General features: G+C 40.2%; 1 protein-coding gene across 1 annotated transcript; it reads left to right on the forward strand.

Annotated features, from left to right (window-relative positions):
• Positions 1–2,264, forward strand: LOC119888206 (signal-regulatory protein beta-2-like). Its single transcript, XM_038698682.1, has 6 exons — positions 1–62; positions 200–526; positions 681–1,037; positions 1,356–1,487; positions 1,624–1,682; positions 1,806–2,264. Exons 1-6 carry the CDS (start codon positions 20–22, stop codon positions 1,938–1,940), a joined length of 1,053 nt encoding a protein of 350 aa, XP_038554610.1. The 5' UTR covers positions 1–19; the 3' UTR covers positions 1,941–2,264.
• The last annotated feature ends 9,977 nt before the right edge of the window (positions 2,265–12,241 follow it).

The raw sequence follows: 12,241 nt of genomic DNA on the forward strand, positions 1-12,241 counted from the left end.
CAAGTCGATTAACCAGAAAATGCTGATCGTACTTTATTCACTGCTGATGTTTACAGTGGGGAGTAAGTATATAAAGTCATATTTTTTCCATATACAGTATATTTGAAGTATATTTTTGTGTTCTTGCATCAGCTTAGCAGAGTACATATATGAATCTATATCTGTTGTCAATCACTGCTCTATTTTATTTTATTTTTAGGATGCACAGATGATCAGAACTTTGTGACAAAGACTGTTGGAGAAGACGTGACTTTGACGTGTACCCGCCAGAAATCAAACTTGTCCCAAGCAACTCTGTTTTGGATCAGACTTGTTTCTGGAAACTTTCCTGAATTCTTGGGAGGAACATTTGACTTTGATTATGATGGTGTTAATGAGACTTCTCGCATTACAGCAAAACAAGAGCCTGGAACCTTTCTTCTCCATATTAGTAAAACAAACTTAAGTGACACTGGAGTTTACTACTGTATAAAAGTAGATGAACTTGACATAACATTTGTGAAAGGAACATTTCTAAGAATTAAAGGTAAACATCCTGTATGAGTGCAGGTTTTATAGTTTATTTTCATACATGTATGAATAAAGATAGGTCAAGTTTCCATAATTTATATAAAAGTGTTATGTATATATTTTCATGAAAGTAAGTAAAGCATGTTCGTGTTCACGTTTATATTTCCCAGGACCAGAACCAGATGTCACTGCAGTGATTCAAGTGCCTCCATCTGATCCGGTCCATCCAGGAGACTCAGTGACTCTGCAGTGTTCAGTCCTCTCTCACTCTGAGAACAAAACATGCCAAGGAGAACACAGTGTGTACTGGTTCAGAGTCGGATCAGATGAGTCTCATCCCAGTGTCATTTATGCTCATAGAAACAGTGGTGATGAATGTCAGAAAAGTCCTGAGACTCGCTATCCACAGAAATGTGTCTACAATTTCTCCAAGAACATCAGCTCCTCTGATGCTGGGACGTATTACTGTGCTGTGGCCACATGTGGGGAAATATTGTTTGGAAATGGAACAAAACTGGACACTGAAGGTATAATAACATTTTTATCTGGTAAAATCCATTATGATCATATTTTGGTTCAGGCTTATTTCTAAAAACTTGCCTGAATTCTAGAGAAGAACATTTGATATTGATTTTGATGTGGTTAATAAGACAGACATTACAGAAAAACAAGAGCCTAGAGCATTTCTCCTGTATAATTATAAAATTAAGCGACACTAAGCAATACTGGAGATTACTACTATATAAAAGTAATCCAACACATTTGTTCCTCATGCAGTGTCACATTATCAAAATAAAAGGCAACTTTCATAATAGTTAACTTTCATTATTTTCATGTTGTTTCAGCACTCAATATGTGGGATTTGCAGAAGGCCAAAAAAGTTATGTTTCTGTTGTGTGCAGCTTTGGCTATAAGTCTGATTGTTATTGTCTTTCTGATTTATATCATCAAGAAAACATCTTGTGGTTGTTGCAACGGTAAATGATTTTTCTCACACATCAACCTATTAAAACAGTATTTTGCTAAAGCTAATTTCACATGATTTATATTACTGATTTGTGTAAACGTATAGCATCTTTAATCTTAAATCTCTGTTTTTGTTTTATAACACAGCTGTCAGTGCTCTGCGAACAAATGCTGCTACAGCCAGTGGAGATCAACACAATCAACAGGTACGGTATATAAAGAAAAGATGACTCTGAAAACATTATTGGCTTATTTTTCTCTAAACATATGTAAATGTTAATATCTGCCACCTCATAACATATTTCAATGTATTGTACATATTTCCTCAGAGAGAGGAGGAATCATTGGCTTATTCTGCACCAACCTTCACCAAGAGGAAAACTGGCAGAGCAGAGAGAAGCAATGTAAAAGCAGCAGATGGAGAGACAATCTACACTGATGTCAGGCCTTATGTGATGGATTAACAATCCACTTTGTGGGGAAATATACTTCACATCAATTTAACATCTGATATTGGTAGCCAACGTTTTATAGTTTTAATGGCAATGTGCATTACATAGCTGTAATTCTTTCTCTAAGTATAATAAATAATGCCAGCACTCAAACAGGGTTTTTGAAAGATTTAACTTGAAAGTGAAAGAGGGGTGAGGAAGGTTTCTTTTCTGTCTCTTTTGTCTGATTTTAAGACTGTCAATGCAATGCAAATACAAATTGTTCTGTGTGTATATCTGTTACTTCGTTCCTCAAAATACAAATTTGCATTAAATGAATAATTTAAAGTTTATACACAACTATACACATAAACAGTGCTGCAGTTGTTCTGTCTCTCTTCCTTTCTAACACACACACACACATGCACACATACACACATACATGCCATGCCACACATACGCACTGACGCCCCTAATGGTTACAATTTTGGATTTATTCATGTCATCATAATAGGCAAAAAAAAATAAAGGAGGGGAAATAGGGGAAGGAAGTGAACTGGGGAAGGAAACATTGAAAAGGTGGCATCATGTTAGCCCAGCGGTCGGATAATTAGCCTGGCATCGGACCAAATTTTTTTCAAGCCGTTACATTGCAGGTCTGAACAAAGTCCATCCATCCATCCATCGTCAACCGCTTATCCTGTGTACAGGGTCGCGAGGGGCTGGAGCCTATCCCAGCTGACATTGGGCGAAAGGCAGGGTACACCCTGGACAGGTCGCCAGTCCAACGCAGGGCCACACATAGACAGACAACAACTCACATCCACATTCACCATTACATTTATTTCAAATCTTTGTATATTTGTGGGCATGTATAGCTCAGTTAGTAATGTGCGGGACTCCTGTTTGGAAGGTTGTACGATCGATTCCAACTACCAGTGGGTATTTTTTATTCTTTGATTATAAGGACACTTTTGCACACAGACATTTATTTTCATTTCCTTGAGGAAATTCAAGGGAATCCAATCACGGCTTTTCCAGGTGTTTGTCAAGCAAGCCAGACACTGTGTCTCAATTCGCATACTTCCAGTAGTACACTTCGTACACTCTGTCTTTACTTGCATAGTGTGCACAAACTGGAAGTGACGATCGCAAGAGCTGACCGCTTCTTCTGCTGCTGCTTTTATTTCGGTCGGACAGATCATTACCTCCAACATTTAACTAGCGATGTGTGCCTGCCAAAATATCTACTGGCTTACGGCTACATTGTTGTGAATAAACCTTAATAAAAATGAACATTTTACTTTGACTTACTTGTGTATGCTCCCTGTTTCATGCGACATGGAAAGTTAGGCATCATTTTCGCCAACAAAGGATCCTACTATTGGCTGAAAACATACTGGTATGTTAATTTACACATTGGTTTTGTGATTTATAGAGTCCATTGACTACACTATTGCAGTGGAGCATTAATGTTACCCTTACTTCAAAGTTACCTAATAAACCCTCAACTAAAGTTGTAATTTTATGTGCTCTAGCCATACTGATAATTACATAAAAAAGCACAAATAACAGCTTTAAAGTAAATGTAATATCAACCATTACGTTACAGTTTTTTTCAATTGCTAAGATGCAATGGTCACAAGAGCCACTTTTTCAAAACTCTTCACACAGTCTGCATTACAAACATGCATCGTGGCCAAACAGTTAATCTGACCTCCATGAGTCACTCAAACCACCAAAACACTTCGTACAAGTCTCAAAATAGACTCGTTCAACCAAAACACTGGCAACAATTCTCATTTAGAAAGCATACAGTCTCACTCATAACACACTGACCTACAAAACACTAAAAACAGGGAGCATTACATAAATGAAGAACTTTTATCTTTGATGCATGAGCAAATAAATTAGGTTTTCATTATACAATAACAATAACTTATTTTCACACGGTACTAAAGTATATGTAACAAGAATGCATCCATATCTGTCGATAGTATTGTTAACTGTGAAAAATGTTACTGTAAATTGAAACAACCCCCCCCCCCACAAATTTCTGAAATTCCAGGGCTGCAAACAGTAATACAAATAAGAAACACCTCAAAAACTCATCATGTACAGTACTTGAGGGTGCTAGTCCTCCCTCTCTGCTGCATTTGCCCACAAGTTCTCATCAACATCACATCTTATGTCTTCCCTGGCGATGTATCTTGGAAAGTATCTTCTGGAATTTCTAAACCAACCCTGGCAGTCTTCAGGAGAAGTGCCTTCCACTTCCCGCATTCATGGCATCCAGTAAGGTCATCTGGTCATGTGGATGGTGGTCATTCACCTTCCAACTCCATACAGAGAAAAACTCCTCTATGGGGTTTCGGAAGGGGGAGTATGGAGGCAGGAAGAGTACTGACATCCTGGGATGTGCAGGGAACCAGTCTGTAACTGCAGCAGAGTGGTGGAATTCCACATTATCCCACACAACAACAAAGATAGGGGAGTTTCTTGCTCCTCTCCTCCGCTGGTGCAAGGCGATTATGCAGGTCATCCAGGAAAGACATGAGCCTCTCCTTGTTGTAGGGGCCAATGAGTGCTTTGTGTAACAACAAACCATAATTGGACAGTGCTGCACACATCGTGATGTTAGCTCCTCTCTGCCCTGGGACATCCACGGTTGCTGTCTGTCCAATCACATTTCTTCATGTGCAACTGCATGTTTTTGCCAGGTTGAATCCAGCTTCATCCACAAAGATGAATGTATGTGCAGTTCCCTGGTTTCCAGCTCCATTACTCTCTAAAATATTGTAAATACACAGTTTTACAGGACTTCACATTATGCATAACTGTGCATGTTCCCTGATTGATTATTGAACAGACATCTTACCTGGACATATTGATGACGGAGTTCTTTCACACATTCACAGTTTCTCTCGAATGGTACAGTGTACAACTGCTTCGTCCTTATTTTATGTTTCTCCAGGACTCTGGCAATTGTGCTGACCAAATTCACATTTCCAAAAGTGATATTGCCTGCCTTCTAAGATTTTCTACTTAAATTTTTATTTCTATTTCAATCTGGTCACTGCAGAAATGCAGTACATTTACCATCAATCTGTTTTGAATTTGTTTTTAACAGTTTTGGACATAGTGTGCTAGCATTTGAAAAATGTGCTGCAGATATACAGTGCTTAGCAGGTGGTGAAGTAGTAATGAGAAAAGAGTTCATGAATTTTGGAGAAAGGGGTCATTGAATGCATTTTGTGTGAAATCAATGAAAAATGATTCACAGTTTGGTCCACATACACTTCTGTTGCGCTGACTGTCTTATGAGTTTTGACAATGTGACTTCAGTTTTGACCAACGCAGGTTAGCAATTGAAAAAAACTGTAAGTCATAATTGTCTATTTTAAGTGGTTTTTTTACATCAACATACAATGAAAATATAAATAAAAGCAGAGACAACAGAATAGATATGAAAAAATTCTGTTCTGGCCCAATATAAATAATATATATATATATTTAGAGACTTATATTCATGTATATACCAATGTATTTTTTGTCATTAAAAGTTCAATATAAAGGAGAATACATACTGAAACACTCGTTGAAATAAACTGAATAGAATTTTATTGAAGATATTTATGTTATATGCTTTTTACTTATTCATTGCACCATCACCAGCCCCAGTGTTTTGTCCAGAGCCTTTAAAATGCCCCGAGCCACAGTGCACAAGACTAGTCCGAAAGTCCTCTGTATCCTTCCTCAGGTCATCCACTTTCCTTCTCAGGAAGATTTGCCTCACCTCTGTGCAGGTTTTGCACGTTTGGCTGGGTTGGCAGTTTTCAGACAGGTAGTTGGCAGCGTTGATGGCTGCCACGTCTGTGTGAAGCCACCAACAGAGGACACAGCCTGTTACCTGAATAGAAAATTATTCTATTCTGTTCAATTTCAGGCTGTCTGTGACCAGAAAGCCAAGTTCATGGATGTTTTTATTGGTATCCCTGGGTCAGTGCATGACTCAATGGTGTTAAAGCTAAGCACCTCTGGAGGTGGATGTCATATATGTCCTGGAGGTCATCGCCTGCTGCACTGTCCTGCACCACATCTGTCTCAGCAATGGGGACCTCTTGGAGCCAGATGATGTTGATGTGGAGGGAGCAGCAGGAGACAACCCAGAACCAGCACCTCCAGACGCCATCTGTGGAGCAGAGGACAGGCACAGGATGGCAATGCTGTGTTATGTCATGATTATTGTCATAATTATGCCCGTTAATGCTGATTGAACATTCACAGTATTGCTGTAGTTGTTAAGCTACAATTCATTCAAAATGTTCTTTTATACATTCTTCTTGTATTTAAATGTTCTTTCATGTATTTTCACATCTAATGTTTTACATCAAGCCCTTGGAAGTGCCTTGTTGTTGGAATGTGTTACACGAATAACCTTACCTTACCATGTGTAAACATTTGTGATTAACTAAAGATCTAGAAAAACAATAACGAAAGGCAGATCATGAGCAATTTGTTCAGCAATTTTTCCAAGACTGCCACTGCCAGGAAGCGCTCTGCCCTAATAGCAGTCTCCCTATCTCTCCTCTCCTCTTTCCCTCATCTCTCTAAAAAAAACTCTCCTCCTTCTCCACTGCCTCACGGTGTCTTCACTCCTCTCTCTCAGCTGCTTCTCTGGCTATGGTCTCTTCTCTCTCTCCTGCCTTTGCCTCCATCTGCCTGAACTCGCCTCTTCCTCCTGGAGATCCCTCAGAGCATCCAGAACATCCAGCCGTCACCTTTTTGGGGTGGATGTTATGGTGTCCCCTTCTGGGGTCTCCGCAGAGTGGGGTTCTGGGAAGACGAGGCAATGAGGACAGATGGTGTTACAGATGGCCTGCCCCCAGTTGCCTCATCCATCAAACCATACCACTTCCAAGATGCAGCAGTGGCCTCACACCCCTCTGTGCTGACCCCAGTTCTGGGGCACTTCAGTTCCTGTGGAGAAAAAACAGCAAAAAACAAAACTAAAGCAGAGAAGCCCTCTAAATCAGATAAAAAATTTGTAATGTCAGCAGCTGTGGTTATGTGCTTAATATAAATAGCAGCAAGGGTTATCATAAACAATAAACTGAAATTTCAACAGTGGTGCTAATTCATTATTGGCGGTGACCGCTGCAGTATTAGACTGACATATTTGTAAGTTCCCTCTTCATCAACTCAAACTTTTCACATCCTCAGGGATGACTATTTAACCTCACAGGTACAGGTGTGAAAAGACAGTTAACCAACCTTGTATTTTGTTTGAGGTTCTCCCACTTTTTCTTAATGAAGCCTGGGGTTACCCTCCCCTCCAGGCCTCGACCAGAAATGTATGTCCAGGTTGAAATACAACTTGATCAGAACAATGCAATGACACTGCATGCTGTAACATAAATGTGTAGTACCAGTATGAAACAGTTTCTTATGAAACCTACAACAGTTACATATGATATGATTCACTTACTCGTAACCAGTCACCACAGTATTTCGCCATCCCGTGAACAGGGAGGTGTTGGCAACCTGCCACAAAATAAGGGACCTTGTGTCCTTGTCTGCACCTGACAAAACCAATTATATATAAAGTTACACCACTGTACATACAGTATGGTGGGCCAGGATTGTTTCATGTTCATCGCCTTGTTTATCGCTGGGTTATTTTATGTGTTTTTCTCCCAGGTTCACATTGGTTCCCTCCGTAAGATAAAATACGCACAATCACACATGAATGTGTTCCTGTGTTACCGTGAGAGTGAGGCTCTACGGATGCCTTTCACCAGCCCACTGAAAAGAAGTCAAGCAAGTACAGAGGATGGGTGGTTTAACAGCCCTCCCCCACTCGCTGTGCTCTTCCTGCTGATGTGACTGACAGGCAGTGTGGGCAGGTCATAATTGAGCAGATTGATTTGGCTGACTTGCACAGTATTTAAGATGGCTCCTCTGTCTTTGTGAATCACTGCAAATTGCAGACATCCTTTTTTTAATACATACAAATCAAACAGATCAGTTCAATCCCTGTTACAGCTACTGGTGAGAGAAATAAATTTTAGGTTGTATATTCTTAGGACTCATATCTAACTCTGAGAGTCTTGGTCACAGACTAATCAAAGCATTTTACAATAAACGTCTACTGGCATGTAGATGAGATTTTAACACAGACCAATGGATGAGACGATAGGGGTATTGAATATTTGTATTCATTTGTTTTGTAGTCTACCATTTGTTGTTTGTGTTTGTACTGGAGTGTATTTAAGCAGAGGCAGACCACATGTCGGGAGAGACTCATGATCTTTCTCTCCATGGCCACGTATAAAAATTTAGTTCATCATATCTTTGACTCTGTATTCTTTGGGAAGTATTATTTCCCTGAAACTGGAAAAGCAACAATGGCAGTTCTGATGTTTAAATCCTACAACCATTAAATGTAAATTCTTGAACATAGAAATATGCAAAGTAGTTAAGTAAGTCCAGCCTCTCAAGGAATTACGTGGATTTCTGCAGTGTGTCATTTACAACAGTATTGTTCAGTGCTGCGTAGCATGGTGAAAAACTTGACTTTGATTTTAAATGTCCTGCACACCCACACAGGTGTTTTCAGTTACCGTGTCTGAGACCTTTTGTCAGGTGGAAGTTGGGTGAAGGTAATTTACATGATTTCATGAAACCTGATTTACTGCTAAGAATAATGAAGGTGAATAATGAAGGTGAATGTTGTATGGCACTAACAGGTGAGAAAAAAGAACAGAAGTGGGAGAATATGTCAAGTGCATTTTTTAATTTTATTTATTTTTAAATTTTCCTACATGTTTACATTAAGATAGTACATGTTTTCATAATTTATTTTTCATAATTTATGTATATAAATTCATATTTAACTACTTTTATTTACATCAAAGTGAGTAATGTTTATGTTTATGTTTGTATTGAACCAGATATTACTGCCATCATTCAAGTCCCTCCATCTGATCCAGTTTGCCCAGAAAACTCAGTGACTCTGCAGTGTTCAGTCTTCTCTGACTCTGAGAACAAAACATGTCCAGGAGACCACAGTGTGTACTGGTTCAGAGTCAGATGAGATGAATCTCATCCCAGTGTCATTTACGCTTTGCATGAAAAATTACCTGACGTTGCTGACGTACTGCGGTAAGCGTGTTGACTCATTTCCATTTCCGGTGCTTGTGTGTTGGTACCGTGTTGTGCTGCTCTCGCTAAATACCAGTTACATTTGTTAGATTACAGCGGCCAACTGTCCGCTAAACACTTATTCTTACAGTAATTTTGCCTAAGCACTCACAGTTCTTTCCATCTTTTAGTGACTGCTGTTCAATCTCATAGTTGTTCTAAAGTTTTGGTAGCTGACGCTACAGTACTTTAGCTTAGCAGCTAGCGATGGCTTCTCCTTCTCCCTTTCTCTCTCCTACTTTCTCCTGCTCGGTGTGTCAGATGTTCAGTTACTCCTCTGCTTCCTTTAGCAGTAATGGTACGTGTAATAAGTGTAGTTTATTTTTAGACATGGAGGCGAGGCTCAGTGATTTAGAAGTCCGGCTCCGCACCTTGGTAGATCAGTCTTTAGCTACTGTAGCTAGCCAGTCCCCGGTAGTCGGTGCGGAACGGCCTGAGTTAGCCTGTGGTAACCGTCCCCCGGGATCCCCTGTGCAGCCAGGAAGGGGTGGCTGTGTGACTGTCCGAAGGAGGAATAGTCGTAAGCATTCAAAGCCCATGGGTCATCACCAACCTGTTCACGTCTCTAACAGATTTTCCCCACTCAGCGACACACCCGCTGAGAAACCAACTCTGATGATTGGCAGCTCCATTTTGTGAAACATGAAGTTAAGTTAAGTGCATCCCTGGGGCCAGAGCGGGCGACATTGAGTCTTATTTGAAACTGCTGGCTAAGGATAAACTTAAATACAGTAAGATTGTTATTCATGTTGGCGGTAATGAGGATGTTAAAACCTGGATGACCTGTAATTTTCTATTGTTAAACTCAGATAAAACTGAAGTTATTGTTCTAGGGCCCAAGCACCTCCATGATGCATTATCTACAGATATAGTTTCCCTTGATGGCATCGCCCTGGCCTCCAGCACCACTGTGAGGAATCTTGGCGTTATCTTTGATCAGGACATGTCGTTTAAGTCTCACATTAAGCAAATTTCAAGGACCGCCTTTTTTCACCTACATAATATTGCGAAAATCAGGAGTATCCTGTCTAAAAATGATGCAGAAAAACTAGTCCATGCATTTGTTACTTCTAGGCTGGATTACTGCAATTCTTTATCATCAGGCTGCTCGAAAAAGTCCATTAAGACTCTTCAGGTGATTCAGAATGCTGCAGCACGTGTTCTGGCAGGAACCAGGAAAAGAGATCATATTTCTTCTGTTTTAGCTTCTCTGCATTGGCTTCCAGTAAAATCCAGAATAGAATTTAAAATCATTCTTCTCACCTACAAAGCTCTTAATGGTCAGGCACCATCTTATCTTAAAGAGCTCATAGTACCTTACTACCCCACCAGAGCACTGCACTCCCAGAACGCAGGGTTACTTGTGGTTCCTAGAGTCTCCAAAAGTAGACTAGGAGCCAGAGCGTTCAGCTATCAAGCTCTTCTCCTGTGGAACCAGGTTCCAGTTTGGGTTCAGGAGGCAGACACCATCTCCACATTTAAGAGTAGGCTTAAGACTTTCCTCTTTGATAAAGCTTATAGTTAGGGCTGGCTCAGGTGAGTCCTGAACCATCCCTTAGTTATGCTGGGCTCCTCTCTCCTCTACTTTCTCTCCCTGTGTATGCAACCTCAGCCCATTATTGCATGTTACTAACACAACTTCTCCCCTTTCCGGTAGTCTTGTGCTTTCTCGTCCCTCTCCTCTCTCCTCCTATCACTTCCTGCAGGTGTTTCTGGCTCTGGAGCTGTGGAGTCTGGATCTGTGGCTGCGGGTCACCTGCTGCCCCCGTGTTCCTGCTCGACACCCTCTGCTACAACGACTATTGTTGCTAGTCTTATTGTTATTATTGTTATTATAATCATTAACATTACGACTGTTACCATTAACACTACTATAAATATCTTCCTCCTATCTTCATTTAGTCTATAGCAACACCACCTTTACTGTCTGTACCTCTGTGTGTATATTGTGTAGGCTGCCTCCCTCTCCTCTCTCTCTCCTTACATCTCTCTCTCTCTCCCTCTCTCTCCTTCACCCCAACCGGTCGAGGCAGATGGCCGCCCACCCTGAGCCATGGTTCTGCTCGAGGTTTCTGCCTCTTAAAAGGAAGTTTTTCCTTGCCTCTGTCGCCTAGTGCTTGCTCTTGGTGGGAACTGTTGGGCTTCTGTAAATAACATCACAGAGTACGGTCTAGACCTGCTCTTTTATGAAAAGTGCTGTGAGATAACTGTTGTTGTGATTTGGCGCTATATAAATAAATTGAATTGAATATACGGTAGCACAATAGTAACACGATGTACAACACATAAACGTGCTGTGTCATATTGTCTTCCTGTCTTCTGTTAAGGGAAATTCTCTTAATTCATGATCCTCACAAGATGAAATGACATGTCAGTTACGGTGATGTAATGTATCCATGTGTCCTGAACAGCGGGACCATAATAATGAGTATCAAGTCCTTCCACATATTTTGAAAATATAAAGAAAAATTAACCACATTGTTCTGGATCACTGTAGTTCACATCAAGATCAAATCATCTCTTTCAGTTTCAGTGTCAGTTGTATACTGTAACCCCACCATGAAACAAAAGCTTGATGTTGGTGTTGTTTCATGTGTCTAGGTTGGAAACATAGTTGAAATTATTTCCACTGTGGTAGAACAGTGACATGCCAACATAATGAGAGGCCAATCAGATTGCCCTGAAATTGTTCCCTCCCACTTGATATGATTACATTAAGGCAAATCATCCTCTAATACCATCTAATTTAACAGCAATCACAAGTCGATTAACCAGAAAATGCTGATCGTACTTTATTCGCTGCTGATGTTTACAGTTGGGCGTAAGTATATAAAGTCATATTTTCCATATCTATTTGAAGTATATTGTCATCTTCTTGCATCAGTTTAGCACAGGGCATATATGAATCTACATCTGTTGTCAATCTCTGCTGTATTTATTTGCATTTTTAGGATGCAGAGACGATCAGAACTTTGTGATAAAGGCTGTTGGTGTTGGAGAAGATGTAATTTTGACGTGTACCCGCCAGAAATCTGAGCACAAAGCAACCTTATTTTGGTTCAGACTTGTTTCTGGAAACTTTCCTGAATTCTTGGGAGGAACATTTTCCTTTGATTATGATGGTGTTAATG

Source organism: Micropterus salmoides, unplaced genomic scaffold, assembly GCF_014851395.1.
Source record: "Micropterus salmoides isolate LMB-PRFRI ecotype aquatic unplaced genomic scaffold, ASM1485139v1 Ms_hic_scaffold_5, whole genome shotgun sequence".
Taxonomy (NCBI): domain Eukaryota; kingdom Metazoa; phylum Chordata; class Actinopteri; order Centrarchiformes; family Centrarchidae; genus Micropterus; species Micropterus salmoides.

Excerpts from the sequence above, each read along its gene's own strand:
- LOC119888206 (XM_038698682.1), top strand. The coding sequence starts at position 20 with ATGCTGATCGTACTTTATTCACTGCTGATGTTTACAGTGGGGA. Across the intron at positions 1,038-1,355 it reads AACAAAACTGGACACTGAAG|CACTCAATATGTGGGATTTG; the intron begins GTATAATAACAT and ends ATGTTGTTTCAG. Across the intron at positions 1,683-1,805 it reads GAGATCAACACAATCAACAG|AGAGAGGAGGAATCATTGGC; the intron begins GTACGGTATATA and ends ATATTTCCTCAG.